Here is a 22,406-nt window from a genome sequence, read left to right as displayed (position 1 = left end):
GACAGTGTCCTAAGAAATAAGTTGTATTAAGCCATGGATGAATTCCATATCCCGGATAAACTGATAAGATTGGTTAAGGCAAGGCTACAATGCGTAAAGTTATCTGCAAAGTCGAAATACAGGGCGAACAATCACAGACGTTTGAAACGCATGTTGGGCTGCGACAGGGAGATACGCTAGTGTGTCTCCTTTTCAACATAACTCTGGAAAAGGCGGTCAGAGATACCCGAATAGGCAACAGAGGACATTTTTAATAAATCATCCCAAATTTTGGCATATGCAGATGATGTGAACCTAGTTGCCCGCACAACACGCAAGCTAGAAGAAATTTATATCACCTTCTTAAATGCCTCAAAAAATATGGGCCTGCAAGTAAATGAGGAGACAACTAAGATGAAGGCATCAACACCCAACAATAGATCCAGAAACATCGGTCACCAATCCACAGTTGATAACTACCTTTGAAGTGGTGGACAAATTCACATACTTAGGCTCCCTGATCACCAAAGAGAACGTCATGACGAAAGAAATCAAGCGAAGAATCCTAGCAAAAAAATGCAAAACCAGGGGCCTGACTCTAATTCATTTCGAGGTCGCTATTGAATTTCGACACCGCCATGATGGTCGCAATTTATAGCGATTCTTATTCATTTCGATATTAGTTACAACTGGGGATATTAACGTTATCATTTGGACAATGCTCAGAATTTGGGTTGGCGCTCCGGTTTATTGGATTTATTGGCTACGCAACCACCGCAACATTTGTTGATAGTCTGGGAAAATTATCGAAAAAATGCCATTTTTGGGAAAAGTTATTTACCAGCTATTTTATTACTAAAATCTTAAGATTGCATATAATATGGGGTAATGACAAGTCCGCAGAAAGTGTGTTATTTTATTTATAAATAAATTAGCACTCCTAAATATTCTTTTTTTTCAATTAGTGCTCTGTAACTGCTAATATTTTTTCTTTAAGCCAAAAACAATGAAATAAAAATTCACCGTAATTTAGTTCCACACAAAGTTATTTTTTTCCGATTTCCTTCAACAAAAATTTTATTTGGAAAATCCGAGTTTAAAAAAAATCTGCAATTTTCAATGAAAATTTTAGGGAAGTAATTATTTATCAATAATTAAATAAATTGATGACATGTAAGATTTTTTATAGTAGATTATACAGAGAGGGGCTAAATTATGGAATAAATTCATTTTCTCTAAAATGGACGATTCTGGAGCAAAATCCCGAAACAGGTCGATTTTTATTTTTAAATTACAATTTTTTGGCATATATTTCATACTAGTGACGTCATCCATCTAAACGTGATGACGTAATCGATAATTTTTTTTAATGGGAATAGGGGGTCGTGTGATAGGTCATTTGAAAGGGCGTTCAATTCTTTATTCAGTAATATAAACATTAATATCATTATTTATACAGGGTTGCCAAAAAATAATTTTTGAATTAAATTAATTGGCACAAAAAGAAGAATGTATGTAATTCATTTAACTCAAAATACATTGTACTGCTGTGAGAAAATAGAAAAAAAGGTTTATTTCACAAATAAACATTTCTTTACTGAACAATATCCCTTCGTTGGCTCAGTGTAGATGGTCTTTAAGTTGTGATGGAAACACCAAATAATAGTAGCAGAGTTTATTGATGAGACTTACACTATGGATGTTGACCCGGGGTACTTTGAGTAGAGACGTAAATGATGAGCGTTGAAGACAATCACTCGCGTTAATGAATTAATAATAATTGAATTTCTAGACAAGAGATCTTAGTTTTATATAAGTTTAAATTGGGTCAATGTAAACACGGGCCCCGCGTGATTTTGTGTATCTAATTAAGGTAAATTGTTTATCTTATGTCAGCAACTTTTGGCTGATGTCCAAATTATATTATTGATAATTGACCAAATGTGTATGTAATTTAATTAATTACGTGTGTGTGTTTAATAACAAATAAATGCATTCGATCTACTGGGTGATAAAATGATACTGTCCAATTTCGGATATGAATACTGAATATTTGATATTGGACATACTGCGGAATCGGGCAAAAACTGGCCCAAGTGTCAATACTCAAAGTTTACATATAAGTATTACATAAAATAGTCAAATTCAAACATGTTAATAAATAAATAGTTTAAGAATAATCAACAATCTTCCAACCGTACTCTAGCTATCAATGTCCGACTCTATCTCTAGATTAAAATTAGGGCAATTGGATGAAAATGTGGAGAGTGGGATGTCGGCCTTTGAAGTCGACGGTCATTGTTATGACGATTACTACTTAATACAGGTACTTCCTGTTCGTTAGTCTGAGTATGTGGATTCCCTGAACGACATAGTCGTACAACAGGACGGTATTTCCATAACGTGAGTATCCCAATTATTACCATTATAGTAATGGTCCCGGTGGCTACAAAATAATGCCAATTAGATTCTGGAATCGATTGCCACTGCGTATGCGTCATTTCTTGTTCTAGACTTTCCTCCTCAAGTAACGCGTGACGTAGCTCTCCTCCTGGTAGGTCCAGGTAGGTGTTTAGAGGCATGTTAAACCTGCGGGGTGTCCTCGCCACCAATTGGGCCACGGGAGTGATTGGCGCCTTCAGGTAGCTTGTTACCGCTCTCTCCATCCCACTGCTAGTGGGGAGTAATGTAATATTTTTCGTTTGGGCGATACATTTGGGTGAAAGTTTCAGGAATGTGACTCGTTCCAGTACTCTTTCGCTCCGATTTCCATCGCAAATAATGGATATGTGTATCGTGACTGGCGTGATAACGAGCCAGAGGTTGGGGGTACCCATCTTACTCCATTGAGCTGTCTGTATTGTCCTGGCTACCACTGGACATGTGCTATTCTTAGATCGCTCATAAATTTCTTCAAGTATGCAGTTTGGTTGGTTATCCATGTTCCTTATAGCCGTTGGCGAGCACGCTATCTGCGTCTTTGTCAACAGTAAAAATCTTTCCCTATCTTCTGCGGTCAATTCGAAGTAGTGCAGTGTGTTATAATCTACGACCAGTAGATTCCTTGGGGCGACAAATGTGCGCAACACCGACCCCTCAACGTTAAGTGGTATGGCCGTGACTTTCAGCATGCTGTACTTAATTTTCCCTGTCACTATGAAATAGCCGATGACTGTTATATATCTGTCGTCATGACTGACTTCTGTTTCTATAATGGGCTGTCGTCGTATTTCGACCCCTTGTGGCAGTATCTGCCCTGCTTTCTCTATCAATTTGGTTATCTCACCCGGTTTCACTATATCAATGAAGTGTCCGTGGTTATAGTGAAGGTTTAATATTCCCTCGTAAAATTGAGTATATTCGTTTATGAATTCCATAACTTGCAACGCTATCGTTTGTATTCGCAACGTGCTATATTCGGTTTCTAGTCTCTGTGCTTTGTCTTCTACTTCGTTAAGTCCTTTAGATATTTCTTGTAGGCCTGTGATTAGTGCTTTGTTAAACTTGTTCATTTGCTCGTTTATCCTGTTCTCTGTGTGATTGATTGATGTTATTGTTTCTAACATTATCTTCGCTTGATGCTGTGATCCCTTTATTAGCTCCTTTTGGTTATTGTCTAATGCTTCAATGTTACTGTAGGCTTCGTCATTGACTCCAACTACTGAGGTTAATATTGTTCCTAATATTCCTCTTCTTTCCCTTGCTTTTATTTCTACTGTCAACCCCTCGCTTACTGATTCCGCCTTTCTTTGTCCTTCCTCTAACTTCCCTATTATATCCTTACAATTCACGATTTTTATATCCTGACACAGTTCTCGTACTCCTTGTATCATATTTCCTATTAGTTGGTGCTCTGTTCGAATTCTTCCCTTTTCTAGTAACACCTTTATTCGAAATGTTCCCCGGTCTATAACGACCTCTCCAAGATCTTCTGTGAAAAATCCTGGTTCCGGATTATATATTTTATACGGTTCTGCCTTTATGGGTTTTAACATCGTTAAAAACATTATAGCTACTAGTATTTTCTTCCATCTTAGTGCTGCTGCCTTCTTCGGCTTTTTCTGTTTCTCTTCTTCCAGTCGTATTAGTTTATGTATGGGTCTTTTTGTCAGTTTCCCGTTCGCCTTTCTCACTGTTACGACTCTGGTTAGTCCCTCTGCTCCAGGGTGTGTTTCTGTTACCCTCGCTAATGGCCATCTGCCTGGAGGTGTATCTTCTTCTTTTATTATAACTATTTCTTCTTCTTTTATGTTAGAGTGCGCCTTATGCCATCTATTTCTCTGTTGTAATTGGTGCAGGTATTCCTGTTTCCAAATTTTCCAGAAGTCTCTTTTTATTTTCTCCAATAATCTCCACCTCGTCGGCATCTTCAAATAAGTCGTAAGCTCTTCTTCCCGATTTGGTGATATAATTTCTCTCCCTATAAGGAAGCGAGCTGGTGTCAGGGCTATTTTCCCTTCAGGGTCTTCTGATGACCCACATAATGGTCTCGAGTTCATACATGCTTCTATTTGTGTCAGCACCGTACTCAATTCTTCATATGTTAGAACTGTTTCCCCGATGATTCTTTTCAAGTGATATTTCATTATCCGCACTGCGCTCTCCCATAGTCCTCCGAAATGTGGTGCATATGCAGGTATGACATGCCATTGGGTACCTAGTGCCAGGAATCCTTGTTTTATCTCGTCATCTATTTTTTGATTTTCTGTTTTCAACAAATTTGCTGTTCCTACGAATGTGGTTCCGTTATCGCTGTATACGTTGTTGCACTTTCCTCTGCGTGCCGTAAATCTCTTGAACGCCGCGATGAATGCATCCGTAGACATATCGCTTACTACTTCGAGGTGTACTGCCTTCGTTGACAGACACACAAATACTGAGATGTAGCCCTTATAGCTCTTCTGTCCTCTGCCTCTCGTGGTACTTATTTTTATTGGCCCGGCATAATCTATCCCTGTGTTAGTAAAGGGATGACTCGGGTTCACTCTGTCTTTCGGTAGATCTCCCATTAATTGTTGTGCTGCTTGGCTTTTATACCTCCTGCACCTTAAGCATTTTGCTAGATGATCTTTCACGGTTCTTCTGCCGTTGATTATCCAGTATTTCCTTTTTATGTACTGTAGTGTTTGTTGTAATCCGCTATGTAGATTTTTTGCGTGACTATCTGCTATAAGTAACTTTGTTAATGCACTATCCTTTGGCAAAATTATCGGATGTTTTTCTCCGTACTTTAGATTCGTGTGTCTCAGTCTTCCGGTGACTCTTAGAATTCCTTGTCTATCCAGGAATGGTACCAATGACGCTAATTTATTTTTCTTGTCTAACTGCTGTTTCTTCTCCAGCTTCTTTATTTCTTGTTTGAAGTAGGCGTGCTGTGTGTGCTTTATCACCTTTAATAGCGTTTCCTCTAATTCTTGGACTGTCAGCTGACTTTGTCCACTGTCCTTCTTTTTTCTGCATTTGTCTGCAAATCTCCTACAGTATGCAAGTACTCTTCTCATTCTTTCTAAATTTGAGAATCTCTCGCATATGTCCTCCTTTATCGTTGTCGTGTGCACCGTTATTTTCGTTTTGACTTCCTCCTCATTTGTCTCTGGTATTTCTTCTGATTCCTGCGTTAAAGTTTTGTTACTAGTCAGCCAAGTTGGTCCCTTCCACCATAGCTCTGCTTCTAATAATTCTGATGCGGTACTTCCACGTGAGAGGATGTCCGCTGGGTTTTCCTTCGTATCTACCTTATGCCAATTTTTCGGTCCTATAACGCCTCTTATTTCCTCTACTCTGTTGGCGACGAACATTTTCCACCTTTTTGATGATCCCCTTATCCAAGCCAGGGTTATCATTGAGTCTGACCATGCATATACCTCAATGTTTTCCCTATTCAATGCTTGTAGGGTTTTCTTCATTAAATTTGCTAATAGCACCGCGGCACACAACTCGAGCCTCGGTAATGTCGTTTTTCCTTTCAATGGTGCGACTTTCGATTTTGCTATCATTAGATTCGTTTTGATTTCTGGGCCTAACACCCTTGAGTAGATTACCGCTCCATATCCTTTCATAGATGCATCTGCAAATCCATGTAGTTCTACTCTGTTTGTCTTGCTTAAGTTGTTCCACCTGGGCAATGTTATTTTCTCCAGATTTACTAATTGCGCCTGGTATGTATTCCACCTGCTTTGTTGGTTGCTAGTTAATTCTTTATCCCAACTGGTTTTTTGCTCCCATAATTCCTGTATGAACATTTTCGCCTGAATTACTACAGGTGCTATCCACCCTAGTGGGTCGTATAGTTTTGCTACTTCTGACAGTACGTGTCTTTTCGTTATTTTCTTTGCTGTCGTTATCCCTATTTTGAATGTGATTATATCTTCTTTAGGGGACCAGTGTATTCCTAACGTTTTCCGTACTTCTTCTTGTTTGAATGCCTTGGAGTCTACGTTCCTCATTTCCTCCGGTACGTTCTCCATTATTTTTTCTTCGTTGCTCAACCATTTTCTGAGAATGAAACCTCCTTTTCTGAACAGTTGTATTAATTCCTTTTGGGCTATTTCTGCTTCCTGCACTGTCTCCGCTCCTCCTAGTATATCGTCTACATACATGTTTTCTTTTACAATTTTCGATGCCAACGGGAACCTCGCTCCTTCGTCTTCTTGTAATTGCTGTATTGTTCTCAACGCTAAAAATGGTGCTGCGGCCGTGCCGTATGTCACCGTCGTTAAGTTATATTCTTGTATTGGGTCCTTTGTGTCCTTTCTCCACAAAATTTTTTGATATTTTTGGTCTTCTTCTGCCATTCTGATTTGTCTAAACATTTTTTCCAAATCCGCTGAGTATGCTATCTTATTGGATCTCCATCGTAATAGTATATTTGTCAAATCTTGTTGTAATTTCGGCCCTGTGTGCATAATATCATTCAGGCTTACTGCCGATGAGCTTTTACTTGATGCATCAAACACGGCTCTTATTTTCGTTGTAGTACTGTCCTCTTTTCTCACTGGATGATGAGGTAGGTAGTACCCATCTCCCTGGTTTTCTGCTATTACCATATGACCTTGGTTTTCATAATCTTCCATGAATTGTCTGTAATTCGCTTCTAACTGTTTGTCTTTTGCAAACTTCCTTTCTAGTTGCATCAATCTGGCGAATGCCTGCTGCTTAGATTCTCCTAGCTTTGTTACGTCTTCCTTAAACGGAATTCTCACTTCGTATCTCCCGTCTTCATCTCTTTTTACTGTCTGTCGATACATTTCTTCACATTCTTGTTCTTCTACTGATAAACTTGTTTCCTGATTTACTTCTTCTAATTCCCAGAATTTCTTTATTTGTATGTCCATCTCTTGTCTGGATATCATACAGCATACTTCTGCTTTTGTAGTCTCCTTCTCTCGTGCTATCCCCGAAACTATCCATCCTAGTTTGGTGTTTTGACTCAGGAGTCCATTACTTATTCTGTGCATCCCTTCTGTCAATATGTAACTGTATTCTTTTACTCCTAGTAGTAAGTCTATTTTCCCTACCTTGTAATATCTTGGATCTGCCAGTATTGCATTTTTCTCGTTATAGTCCGGTAGAATTATATCCTGTTCCGGTAAATTCCTTGTTATCTTCGGTAATACTAGTGCTTCTATTTCCATCTCGAAGTCACTTTCGTAATGAGTTTCGATTAAAAGTTTCATACTCCAATTGGCTGTTTTTTCTCCTGACGAGCCTATCCTGGATATGGTCGCCTGTATGGGCTTCCTTGTTGTTCCTAGCGTCGTCGCAGCTTGTTCCGTTATAAATGCGCATTGTGACCCTTGGTCGATTAATGCTCTCATTATGTGTGAATCTCCTTTCGCATCTCTTATGCGTACAACAGCTGTCGCTAGTAATGCTTCACCTTCCTTATGGCTTGCACAGTTTACTGAATTCTGTCCTCTTTGGTGGTCGTTGATATTCCTATGCCCATTGGTATCTTGTGTATTTTCTCGCCTTCCGTTATTTTGTTCTCTGGCGTTGTATGGATTATTATTTCCTCCTCTGTACCTATTAGCTTGATACCCGTTTCTTCTATTATTCGAATCTCTTCCATTTCTTTCTTGTGTTTGTTCTCCTTTCGTTTCATTGGAGTTTCTTTTGTTGCCTGTGGCTCCTTTCTCATAATGCAACATATGGTGATGGTCTCCGCCACAGTGTCTGCACCTATATTGTACATAACATTGTTTTTCTTTTTTATGTGCTAGGCAGTTTGCACACAATCCTTTTTCTTTTATCATCCTGTTTCGGTCTCTTACATTGAGTTCCTGAAATTCTCTGCAGTTCGGTACTCCGTGATCTCCGTTGCATATCACGCAACGTGTTCTTGGTTTCCTCCCAGATCCTCCTTGCTTCTCTTGTCTTTTTTCTGACTCCAGCAGTTCCAGTGTCTGGAATCTTCGCTGTAAGAATGTTTGTGTCGATTTGTACGTCGGTATCTCTCTACTGTCTCCAACGTGGTTTTCGTACAGCCTCCTGGTTTCATTGTCCCATTCCGTTATGATAATTCGGGCTACCAATGGGCTCCACGCTTCCGTGTCTGTTCCTAACCCTCCTATGGCTTCCAGACTTTCGTGGAAGGTGTCATGTAGTGATTTCAATGCTCTAGCAGAAGATTCCTTTACTTCCTGTGCTAGTAGCATCCTGTCTATCAATTTAAACAATATCATCCTTGGATTCTCATATCTATCTTTTAGCATGTTCCAGGCCACTTCGTAGTTGGCCTCGGATATGTTTAAGTGTTGTATAATTCTGTTGGCTTCCCCTCTTAGTTGAGTTTTTAGGTACTGCATTTTTTCTGCGTTTGATAACTGGTCGTTTTCATGTATTACTTTTGTAAACAGATCGTGGAAAGTTCTCCACGTTTCATACCTGCCTTCATACACAGGGATTTTTACCTGCGGTAATGTCACACCGTCCCTCCTCTGTGTGCTTTCTGGCCGTTGCATTCCTGGCCTTATTTTCTTCAAGGTTTCCCTGACTCTCCTCTTTAGTTGATTTATTCTCTCTACTTCTCCATTATCTATAGCGTCTAGTTCCTCATTTACTGCTGCTTCAATTATTAGTGTATTCACCTTTTCCATGTATTCTCTTAACTCTGACTGCAGCTCTTCATCCTCCTGCAAATCTTGTTCATTTTCTGGCCGTAATAATTCCTCGATTCTTTGCTTCCTTATCTGTATCTCCTTTACTTTCGGTGCTTTTCCTCTTTTCAGCACCCTTCCATATTCTTCCAACAGGGTTTTCCCCTCAATATATGTCTTAAATACCTGATCATGGTATTTTGTTTCAAAATATTTTTCTTTCGTTATACCTCCTTCTAGCAGCTTTTCGTGGTTATTCAGAAATTTTGCCCAATATTCTTCTAATTTTTCCTGCCTATCCCGGATGTATTGTTGAGTCCTCCGAGATTGAGAATCCTTTTTAGTATTTGAAACTAGTTTCGCTAATTCTGCTCCTATCTCCGCTTGCTTAACGTATACACTTTCCATGGTTATTTTTATAAAAATTTAAATTCAGCGGTAAATATATTAAACAATATGAACTGTATTTTATTTATTAAGCAATGTACTTAAATATGCCTATAATGTCTGGCTAATTGGCTAGTCCAAGGCCATCAAATTCACACAAAAAAAAATATCTGCTTATTAACAATTATATTTATTTACTATACCTGTACTATCACGCTCTCTCGTAAGCCAGAATGTATATAAATAAAAATGTAATTGTATGCCCTTGTCAAGTTTGCAATTTTTCAACGTTACCGTAGGTCGCTTGCCTGACTAAGTGATTTCTGTTTGTAAATAAACTGAATAGTATTACGATTTCACTAACGCTAAAATTGAAATTCTTTGGTTGGATAATTTAATGAACCTTTGTATTTATAAAAGATCTGTAAATGATATATGTAATATTAATACTGGAATCTTATTCAAATTTGGCAATTAGATATCTATGTGATTAATTTTTACAGAAATAGGTAAAATATTTTCATTTTCTAAAATAGTGAAAATTTAACTGAAATTATTATATAGAGTGGACTTTTATCGTTCTATAAGTTACGTAGTATTTTAATTTTTTCGAAATAAAGTATTTAATTGAAATTAAAGCAAGCTATATGTTTATGAACGTTTCTTTTTTTTTCAAATTATTTTTCAAATATATTTTTGTCTCTGTATTATTTATATGGTATACATTCTAAAGTACATTATTTTACTATTGATAGAGTGGAGATTGTTGTTCTAGATTGTTGAATTATAATAAAAATACAAACTTGATAAATTGTACGATTGTAACAGTTGGAAGATTTTGTAATTATTCAAAAACTTACGGTTTTTTTGTTTTCTTAGACGTCTAGGGTCCCTCGCTTCTGGTAGGCTCTGCAATCGGCTCTCGGCTATGGTACTGCTCTTAGCTCTGCAATCGGCTCTCGGCTTTGGTACTGCTCTTAGCTCTGCAATCGGCTCTCGGCTTTGGTACTGCTCTTAGCTCTGCAATCGGCTCTCGGCTATGGTACTGCTCTTAGCTCTGCAATCGGCTCTCGGCTTTGGTACTGCTCTTAGCTCTGCAATCGGCTCTCGGCTATGGTACTGCTCTTAGCTCTGCAATCGGCTCTCGGCTTTGGTACTGCTCTTAGCTCTGCAATCGGCTCTCGGCTATGGTACTGCTCTTAGCTCTGCAATCGGCTCTCGGCTTTGGTACTGCTCTTTGCTCTGCAATCGGCTCTCGGCTTTGGTACTGCTCTTAGCTCTGCAATCGGCTCTCGGCTATGGTACTGCTCTTAGCTCTGCAATCGGCTCTCGGCTATGGTACTGCTCTTAGCTCTGCAATCGGCTCTCGGCTATGGTACTGCTCTTAGCTCTGCAATCGGCTCTCGGCTTTGGTACTGCTCTTAGCTCTGCAATCGGCTCTCGTTCTCCCGGGTCTAGTGGTCTCTCTCTGAGGGTGTTGCTGGTGTGGACTGTATAGGCTTTCTCAAACTTCCTTGAAGTATTCTTTTTCTCGATAGGACCATGAACAATATCCCTTCGTTGGCTCAGTGTAGATGGTCTTTAAGTTGTGATGGAAACACCAAATAATAGTAGCAGAGTTTATTGATGAGACTTACACTATGGATGTTGACCCGGGGTACTTTGAGTAGAGACTTAAATGTTGAGCGTTGAAGACAATCACTCGCGTTAATGAATTAATAATAATTGAATTTCTAGACAAGAGATCTTAGTTTTATATAAGTTTAAATTGGGTCAATGTAAACACGGGCCCCGCGTGATTTTGTGTATCTAATTAAGGTAAATTGTTTATCTTATGTCAGCAACTTTTGGCTGATGTCCAAATTATATTATTGATAATTGACCAAATGTGTATGTAATTTAATTAATTACGTGTGTGTGTTTAATAACAAATAAATGCATTCGATCTACTGGGTGATAAAATGATACTGTCCAATTTCGGATATGAATACTGAATATTTGATATTGGACATTTACGCTTAAATTAAATCACAAACAGCCTCCCTCCTACTTATTGGCAGTTTGAACATTTAATTTAAGCTAAAAGCAAATTTAAGCAAATACATAAACATTTTTTTATTTTCTGACAGCAATATAATGTATTTTGAGTTAAATAAATTACATATATTCTTCTTTTTGCGTCATTTAATTTAATTCAAAAAATTTTTTTTGGCCACCCTGTATATATAATGATATTAATGTTTATAATACTGAATAGAGAATTGAACGCCTTTTTAAATGAGCTACCACACGACCCCTATTCCTATTTAAAAAAATAATCGATTACGTCATCACGCTCGGATGGATGACGTCACTAGTTTGAAATATATGCCAAAAAAATTTAATTCAAAAATAAAAATCGACCTGTTTCGGGATTTTTCTCTAAAATCATCCATTTTAGAGAAAATTAATGTATTCCATAATTTAGCCCCTCTCTGTATATCAGGAGACCAGCGACAATCTAACCAATAGTTTAGCAATAATTAAAATGTTAATTAAAAAATGTCGGTCGAAATAATAACCAGAAAGATTATGATACACCCGAATAACTATGATTTTCGTATAAAAAAGCCCTATACCTATTCAACGTACCTTACAGAATTGAAATTGGACTATTTGAGCGGTCTCAGGAATGGTATAAAGAAACAATTTTTTGGCTTATAAACAAATAGAACCCCTCAGAAAATATTAGATTAAATTAAATTAAGTTAACGCTGTTGAAAAGGGCACGGCTTCTGTGCCCTTTTCGAAGAAAAAAAATTGAATTGCGAGGAGTGGTTCCAGGTATAACCGGTCAAATTTGACCGGCATTTGCGACAGAGTTATAAACAACAGGATTTCAATCTTTGAACCATTACCTTTTTATTCCGGTCCTCTTTGTACATACAAATTTTCATATCTTCAAGACACTCATAACAAAAAAGATTTATGTCACCAAGTTATTTAATTATTGATAAATAATTACTGCCCTAAAATTTTAGTTGAAAATTAAAGATTTCGTTTGGAAACCCCGAATTTTCCGAGGAAAATTTACGCCGACTAAAATCGGAAAAAAATACCTATGTGCAGAATTAAATTACAGTGAATTTTTATGTGAGTGTTTTTGGTTAAACGTTAAAATCTTCTGATTCACAAAGCAATAATTAAAAAAAAGATTTCGAAGCGCTAATTTGTTTATAAACCAAATAGCACACTTTCTGCGGACTTTGCATAGCTATATTACATTACTAATATATGAAATCTTAAGATTTGATTCCAGTATGTCCAGCAATAAAATAGCTGGTACATAATTTTCCTTGTTTTATACCAATTTTCCCAGATTTTTTGGCTTACATCTTTCATTGAGTTGATAATTCACATTGTGGAAATTCTCAATTATTATATTTATTATATTTCTAATTTAATACTATTTTATCTAATTCCTCCAAAACTAGCAAATTTCCATAAAACCCAGCCATATTAATAGCTTTTGCTTTAGCTTTCCTTGCAAGAAACAAACAAAACACATCTCCTAAACTAAACCTAACCTCGCTTTCGGCCATTCATTCATGTCCGTGTCACAATAATTTCGACTCGAAATTATAATATCAACCACTTTTTTGGAGTCGCTATTAATTTCGATAGTCGCTATTTTGTGACATCATTTCGTTAGTTCAACTAAAATCCACAAGGCTCGCACAGTCGCATTTCAACGTCGCCATATTGATTGCGACTTGTTTTCAGTCGAAATTTGAATTAGAATCAGGGCCCAGTGTTGACATATCGATCGGATACATGGAACATCTCCAAGGCAGATGAAAACCTTCTGCTTATATTTCAACGAAGGATCTTGAGAGGAATATTCGGTGGCATTTGTGAAAATGGTGTTTGGAGAAGGACGAGATATATATATATACAGGGTGTAACAAAAATACAGGTCATAAATTAAATCGCATATTTTGGGACCAAAAATAGTTCGAATGAACCTAACTTACCTTAGTACAAATATGCACATAAAAAAAGTTACAGCCCTTTGAAGTTACAAAATGAAAATCGATTTTTTCGAATATATCGAAAACTATTGGAGATTTTTTATTGAAAATGGACATGATGCATTCTTATGGCAGAAAAATCTTAAAGAAAAATTATAGTGAAATTTGTGCACCCCCTAATAATTTTATGGATATTTTGTTCCATTAAACCCCCCCAAACTTTTGTGTACGTCTCAATTAAATTATTATTGTGGTACCATTAGTTAAATTCAATATTATTAAAACTTTTTTGCCTCTTAGTATTTTTTTGATAAGGCAGTTTTTATCGAGTTGAAGCTTATTTTTCAATATGTTTACATAAAATTTTATGGGGGTTTTGTTCTTTTAAACCCCCCAAATGTTTGTGTACGTTCCAATTAAAATATTACTGCGGTACCATTAGTTAAACACAGTGTTTTTAAAACTTTTTTGCCTTTTTGTATTTTTTCGAAAAGGCACCTTTTATCGAGATGTGACTTCTTTTTTAATATGGTTCAAAATATCCCTAAACATGTAATCATAAATAAATGTTCATATTATTACCAAGTCTCCATAATCGTACTTAACCATATACAAATATGTGGTGGATTTGACAAATATTCGAAATATCTCGATAAAAACTGACTTTTCGAAAAAGTACTAAGAGGCAAAAAAGTTTTAAAAACAGTGTGTTTAACTAATGGTACTACAAAAATAATTTAATTGGAACGTACACAAAAGTTTGGGGGGGTTTAAAGGAACAAAACCTCATAAAATTTTTATGGGGTGTCCAAATTTCACTATAATTTTTTCTTAAGATGATACTTCCATAAGAATGCCACATGTCCATTTTCAATAAAAAATCTCCAATAGTTTTCGATACATTTGAAAAAATCGATTTTCATTTTGTAAATTAAAAGGGCTGTAACTTTTTTTATGTGCACATTTGTACTAAGGTAATTTAGGTTCAATCGAATTATTTTTGGTCCCAGAATATGTGATTAAACTTATGACCTGTATTTTTGTTACACCCTGTATATATATATATACTATAACACTATAAAACAGTGTTGAAATTATCGGGAATTGCGGTCTGTGGCTTAGATTGAAACTACATTTATTTCTGTTGAATTCGATATTTCGATGAGTATTTATTAATTTTTCATCTTCATCAGGAACAAACTACAAAATTAACTAACAGTTAGGTACAAACATAATATTACAATAATATAACTTACGAATTGTTGTAGGTATGTTATATAAGGCAATTTAACTTAAAGCTATGCATGTCGTTTCACGAGAACGTCGAGGGCGGCACTGAGTCAGGTATCTTTTCTCACATGTGTTAAGGGTCAAAAGTTCCAATATCGAGCCATCTGTTTAATATTCTGCTATTTTTCGAATTTTAAAACATTGCAGTAAATTTCGCTTAATCTACTTGTGTCTGATTTGTAATTAATTGAACGTTTATTACTGTTTATGTGGTACATCTCGAGGAACAATACTCGAGATACAATACTCGAGGAACAAACTATATATATATATATATATATATATATATATATATATATATATATATATATATATATATATATATATATATATATATATATATATATATATCAATCGGTTTTAAAACGTCTTGCGACGTTGTCCGATGCCTAATTTCCATAACACTCGTATCATCCCATTGGCCCTCTCTAAGATCTCTTGCGCTCATCGCCTTCGTTACTCCCTCTCTCCAAGATTTCTTGGGTCTTCCTCTCTTTCTGCGGTTTGGTGGTACCCATTGCATAATTATTTTAGCTGTTTTCTTTCTATGTCTGTTGTTAGAGAGCCGTCAACCCCCATTCGCTGTCTTATCTCATCATTACGTATTCTTTCTCTACGTGACACTCCTACTGATCTTCTAAAAGCGTCCATTTCTACTGCCTCCAGTTTTCTTCTGTTGTTTTCGGTTATCCGCCAAGTTTCTGCACCGTACAATAGACTGCTTTTAATAAGAGATTCGTAGATATTGTGATTTCTTCTTTTTCCTATTTCATGACTCCACAGTACGCTGTTTAGACAACCTATTGTTTTTCTGGATTTTGTTATTCTTCTCTTTATTTCTTCATCATCTTTCCCCGTTGTGTCAAAAACGATTCCTAGGTATGTATAATGGTCGCAGGGCATGATGATTTCATTATTCTAATGTGATGTTTGATAGTTCGGTACCTATTGGCAGGTATTTTGTTTTTTCTGTATTAATTTCTAGTCCCCACTTTCTATATTCTTCTTGTAATTTCCTTGCCATGTACTCTAGATCATCTTTATCGTTTGCTATAACAACCTGGTCATCAGCAAACTGCAATGTATATAAGCAAATCTCTCCAACAACTACGAGATATACCACAGATATAAACATATATTTGGTGGTAAAGACATAGGATCTCTTATAAAAATAGGAAGACTAAGATGGGCACGACATCTAGTAAGATCACATCAGAACAACCCTCCTAGAAGAATCCTTATGTCACAACCTGTGGAAAGTGGAAATAGGGTTAGGCCAAAACTCAGGTGGAAGGATGGTGTAAATGAGAATAGTAGAAAAATAGGCGCACCAAACTGGCAACAGTTGGCAATGGATACAACTGACTGGCGTAATAGACTTGGGAATGTCGAAGCTCTTTTATACGGCTGTAGCACCATTGATGATGATAATGATGATGCTTTTTAAAACACTATCGATACAGAGAAAGATTATTAGTAACAAAAATTGAACTTACCTTGGTTCCGTCGTATTTACAAAGACATCAAGGATTTTATTATCGACAATACTGTGCAGTAGGATTTTTACAGGTACTAAACAAATTCCCTTTTCTAAAAAGTTATGGGAAACGAAGGCAGGGTAAACTAGATTATAAGAAACTTGCTTCTGGGTATTTTGAGCTTTTTCCTCTTCTAAAATAGTTTTATCACAAACGTGTATGAAGGTATCTGAGAGAATTCGTTCCATTTGAATTACATCCTCATCTCTTCGGTTGATTTCTATCGGTACACTGGTCTGACCGTTTGCTACTCTATTGGTATTTCCGTCTGATACCATAGCTTGCCATTGTACAAGTAACATACCGTCTTTGTTTTCCTTGAATTTGAAGGATTCATAGTCATCGTACATTGTCAAGCATGGTTTTTCAAACTTCCTGGCAAATTTTATGAATGAGGTCGATAGACTCTGAATTAATTCTTGGTCCTGAGTGAGTGGGACATTACTATATTTTGACCATTCATGTACCGATCTCTTAGCTTTCAGTAAAATATGCGCTGATTCCTGTGAATTGAGAACGATATACTTAGTTCTGACTACTTCTTTTGTCAATGTCCAATACTTGCTCAGCAAGCCAACATTAAGTAACTTTATTTCAGTCATTATAGGGCTGTAAGTCTTATTTAAATTTGTTATCTTCATTGCTAATACTAATTCTTCCACTGATTTTGAGTTATGACTAGCTTGAGTTGACACATCTATCAATAAGGATTCCTGAACCAATAGATCCCAACTATTCCTCACCAACCGATACCTGGAAAAAAATTGATCAGATTACTACACGATATACTACACTTACGTGCATAGAAATCGGCCCACTTAAAAATTTGGTCATTTTTGATGTCTCATATTTCCTAAACCTGTTGGCCGATTTAAGTAATTTTTTGAACATGTTATAGCCTGATTCTTTAACAATACCACTGTAATAATCTTGTTGCTAAACAGGTAAATTTTCATTGCATACAGAGTGTACCAATCAAACTGTGTTTTTTTCTCGAAGTTCGCATCACGCTGTGGAATATTCTAGCATTTATAAAATACTGAAATTAAAACCCAACTATAGCCTCAGGTTTTCTTAACATTCTGTTTTTTGACTCATTCGTTTATGTTCGATAATAAAAAAGTTAGGTACTTTAACAACTAGACATGTTCTTCATCAATACACGGTGTTTCTAAATAAAAGCGACAAACTTTAAGGGGTAATTCTGCATGAAAAAATAATGACAGTTGGCTTTACAAACTTATGTCCGCAAATGTTTCGTTTCCGAGATACGGGATGTTGAATTTTTTCTTACAAACTGACGATTTATTTATTGCTTTAAAACCAGTTGCGATTTGCAAATGAAATTTGGTAGGTTTTAAGAGATAGTTATTGCGGATGTTTTGACATAAAATTAAGAATTTTATATTCACCATTAGCGTGCATACGGGTAATATGATCGGTCATATTACACGCATGCGCGCTAATGGTGAATATTAAATTCTTCATTGTATATCAAAAAAGTGCAATAACTACGCCTTAAAACCCACCAAATTTCATTGGCATATCTCAACTGGTTTTAAAGCAATAAAATAAAATCGTCACTTTGTAAGAAAAACTTCAACATCTCGTATCTCGGAAACGAAACATTTGCAGACATACGTTTATAAAGCCAACTGTCATTATTTTTTTATGCAGAATTACCCCTTAAAGTTTGTCACACTTATTTAGACACACCGTGTATTGATGAAGAACATGTCTAGTTGTGAAAGTACCTAACTTTTTTATTATCCAACATAAACGAATGAATCAAAACACAGAATGTTAAGAAACTATAGTTGGGTTTTAATTTCAGTATTTTATAAATGCCAGAATATTCCACAGGGTGATGCGAACTTTGAGAAAAAAACACAGTTTGATTGGTACACCCGGTATACAATGAAAATTTATCTGTTTAGCAACAATACTATTACAGTGGTATTGTTAAAGAATCAGGCAGCATGTTCAAAAAATCAGTTAAATCGGCCACCAGGAAATATGAGACATCAAAAATGACCAAATTTTTAAGTATTCCGAATTATATGAACGTAAGTTTATAATTTTTTTCAATTAATATCAACATAATACATTGCAAGTACAGAGTTCCTTGGAATTAGTGGAACTGATTAGTTCAGTTAATTCCGCGAACATACCAGCATATTTATGTTTCGTGGACCTTAAGAGGGTATTTGACAGGGTCAAATTAAAGGATCGATCCCTTTTTGCTAAAGGTGACTATAATGGACCTCCAACACTAAAAGTGACGACAAACGAAAAATCAACATTGAGGTGGGAGAGGTAAAAGAAGCATTAAGGAAATTCAAAAATAGAAAATCATCAGAAAAGGACAGAATACCGAATGAACTCCTAAAGTACGGAGGACCAGATCCAACCAAACAACTATTAAAACTAAATCAAAGAAACATCATGCTGACGCTATATTTATAATACAGTAAGAGCAAGAGAAATCATTAGAATACAACAAACCAGCCTATTTGTTTCGTGGACCCCAAGAAGGCATTTGACAGGGTCAAATTGAAGGACGTTATCCACTTATTGTACTCAAGAGAGATAGCTTTAGAAATAATCAAAACGATAGAAAATATCTACCAGAACACAATAAAAGTAAAAGTAGCAGAACTGACTGACCCAATTGAAGCTGGTAATGGGATAAGACATGGGGATTCCCTGTGTCTTCTATTGTTCAACCTGATCATGGATGAAATAACAAAAAAAAAAAGAACTAAAAATGGATACCAAGTGGGAGAAAAACAACTTAAAATATTCCGTTATGCAGACGACGCAATACTAATCTCTCAAAATGAATATGATTTACAAAGTATGATGCACTAGTGATGTAACGAATATTCGTATTTGCATTCGCGAATATACGCATATTTTTGTACATTCGCATTCGTATTCGCGAAATTTGTGCGAATATGAATATCAGATAAAAAAAGGATGTGTGTGTCCTTTGTACGCACGTAAGAAGTTATACTTCTATTATATGATTTCAACGAAATAAATAATATACTTAAAACCGTTTATTTGTATTTTATTTAATTATTAAACTAATGTTGATATTACCACTTTCAAAAAAATTTTATTAAAATAATATCAAATTTTTTTTTGTACGCACGTAAGAAGTTATACTTCTATTATATGATTTCAACGAAATAAATAATATACTTAAAACCGTTTATTTGTATTTTATTTAATTATTAAACTAATGTTGATATTACCACTTTCAAAAAAATTTTATTAAAACAATATCAAAAATTAAAAAAAAAAGAAAAAAGAATCGTTCGTGTCCGGATTTGAAACCGGGACCTCCGCGATGCGTAGTCGAATGCTCTACCAATAACCCATCAGGGCTTTGTGTACACGACTTCTCGGACGTAATTACAAACTACGGTGACAAATAGATCAAGTGATGTATAAAAATATAAAAATGTTTAATACTTATTATCTTAATCCAGAAGAAGACAAATCCAAAGACACAAAAATTATAATAAATATATGTATTTACTAAAAACACTAACATATTCTTTTCCAACCTTATTTGCGCTGATGCATACATAACTTGAATGATTTAGCAACTAACAACATACTGCCTTTGTGCGCATGCGCCCAGAATAATAAAAATTCATTCTCAATCACGCCTAAAGAAGTATAACTTCAAAAATAATTTGAAGATAACATTAGGTTAATAAAATCAAAATCTATCCACTTCTTATCATCTTTTTTTATTAAGAAAAGGTAACTTAACCTCGTATAATCACATTATCAACCTTCAATTTATTTTATTATTTGGTATTATGTAATAAAGCTTAAGATTCAGTTTGATTTACACTAAATATCAATTAACTTCTCACTATAAATTTAGAAAACATTAGATACAAAAATAGAATTTTTTTTTAAACTGAATATTTGCATTCACATCCGCATTCGCGAATGTCGATAGCAGATATTCGCATTCGTATTCGCGAATGTTCAAAAAACGAAATTCGTTACATCACTATGATGCACCAATTTAATATAGCCGCCAGAAAATTTAACATATTAATTTCCCCTCAAAAGACAAAATATATGGTTATATGTATCAGCAAATCTACTAAGATATAAATTAGAGCTGGAAGGTCAGATAATAGAGCAAATGATGGAGTTTAAATATCTAGGCATCACACTATCTAGCTACAGAAAGCTCGACACGGAAGTGGTAGAATAAGTAGATCAATATGGAGAAATAAAAATATCTGACAATGAAAAGCTGAATTTACAAAACAGTCATCAGACCAATAATGACATACGCGGCAGAAACACGACCTGATATAGAGAGGACAAAAAGAATGCTAGAAACAGCAGAGCAGAACCCTTAGAAAATTCTATGGTAAGACTATCGATGTTAAGACCAGATTATCCGTATTCTGTGGAACACGGATTATCGGGTTCTACTGTATAGCGCTAAAGATCTTTAAGGGCACCCAAAGTCTGAAAATTTATTTTTTTTTAAGTTTTTTGCGTTATGATTGAAAATTATTCTCTGAAATCTTCTCTTTTCAACGATATATAACACATTATAGTACAAAATATCCATGGTTACGAAACTATTTATTTTCTGAACGTCTGCACTCAACTTACCGTGTACCAGTAGCTTTATAACCTATTAGAGTGTTTTATGTTTGTGCGATTTCCCGAATACTAGGTTTTTAACTTTTGATGTCAGATATCTCTGGATTCTTAGATGATACAGGGTGAGTCATGATGAACTGTACATACTCCTACCTCGTATAGGAGCTCCTATGGGGAATAACAAATTACCATTAAAAAGTGTCTGCTCCCATTGTTTAATAATATACAGGACGAGTTTCGCATTTTGACAGAAATTTGTATTCGTCATAATTTTTGAACGGTCAGATCGATGTGACTCTTATTTTGGCCAATCGTTACACTATTACCACCTAATCAACTAATTTATTCAAACTAGAAAAAAATCAGGTCCGGCTTTAAAAAAATTAGTTCGTTTGGGTCTTAGAAAAAATTTCACCCTGTATACGCTTTTTGAAAACTCTAATATGAATTTTACAAATTAGACAAATAGGCAATTAAAATGGCATATTTATTTTTTTCCGCACACGATTACTTAATTTTTTATAAAAAAATCAAATTTCACTAGGAATTAAAAGTTTGGTAAAGTGAACCATAGATTTAAAAAAAAATAACTTTTATTACAAAAATTAATTTTTTTTGCACAAATAAGTAATTTATGTTACCATCCAATCAACTGATTTATTCAAACTAGAGAAAAATCAGGTCCGGATTTAAAAAATTAGTTCGTTTTGGTCTTAGAAAAAATTTCACCCTGTATACGCTTTTTGAAAACTCTAATATGAATTTTACAAATAAGACAAATAGGCAATTAAAATGGCATATTTATTTTTTCCCCACACGATTACTTAATTTTTTATTAAAAAATCAAATTTGTCAAAATCGGAATTTTAACCTAAATATGAAAAAAAAAATGAACTCTCGGTTTAACTCGCTACAACTCTGTTCCATTTTAATATTTTTTTTCTGAAATTTTTACAGCACATACCTCTTACCATTGTGAAGACTATGAAAATTGTTGTAGACTTTGTCTTCTTCTTGTAAAAGTTGCAAACTTGTAAATCGCAAAAATTAGGTGGAAAAATTTAAAATTTATCAATTTGATCACGTCTATGTTAAACTATAGAGTCCAAAAGAAGTGGTATGGGAAGTTTTAGATCTAGACGTATTATAGAAAAAAAAATGGTAAAACTTTTAATTTTAAGAAAAACGTTGTTTTTGTAAATTAATTTTTGTAAAAAAGTTAATTTTTTTTAAATCTATGCAAAAACTTTGCCAAACTTTTTATGCATAGTCAAATTTGATTTTTTAATAAAAAAATAAGTAATCGTGTGGGGAAAAAATAAATATGCCATTTTAATTGACTATTTGTTTTATTTGTAAAATTCATATTAGAGTTTGCAAAAAACGTATACAAGGTGAAATTTTTTCTAAGGCCCAAACAAACTAATTTTTTAAATCCGGGCCTGATTTTTTTC

At 35.1% G+C, this 22,406-nt stretch overlaps 1 protein-coding gene across 1 annotated transcript in view; it reads right to left on the bottom strand.

The window, feature by feature from the left end:
* LOC114330793 (trafficking protein particle complex subunit 8) overlaps positions 1-22,406 on the bottom strand; it is a 65,813-nt gene that overhangs the window by 5,727 nt on the left and 37,680 nt on the right. Inside the window, exon 10 of the mRNA XM_028280202.2 lies at positions 16,261-17,055. Within this exon, the coding sequence (XP_028136003.2) occupies positions 16,261-17,055 (795 nt within the window). The remainder of the gene's footprint in view (positions 1-16,260; positions 17,056-22,406) is intronic.

Source organism: Diabrotica virgifera, chromosome 10, assembly GCF_917563875.1.
Source record: "Diabrotica virgifera virgifera chromosome 10, PGI_DIABVI_V3a".
NCBI lineage: Eukaryota > Metazoa > Arthropoda > Insecta > Coleoptera > Chrysomelidae > Diabrotica > Diabrotica virgifera.
Note: the sequence above shows the minus strand (reverse complement) of the source record. Positions and strands in the feature narration are given on the sequence as shown.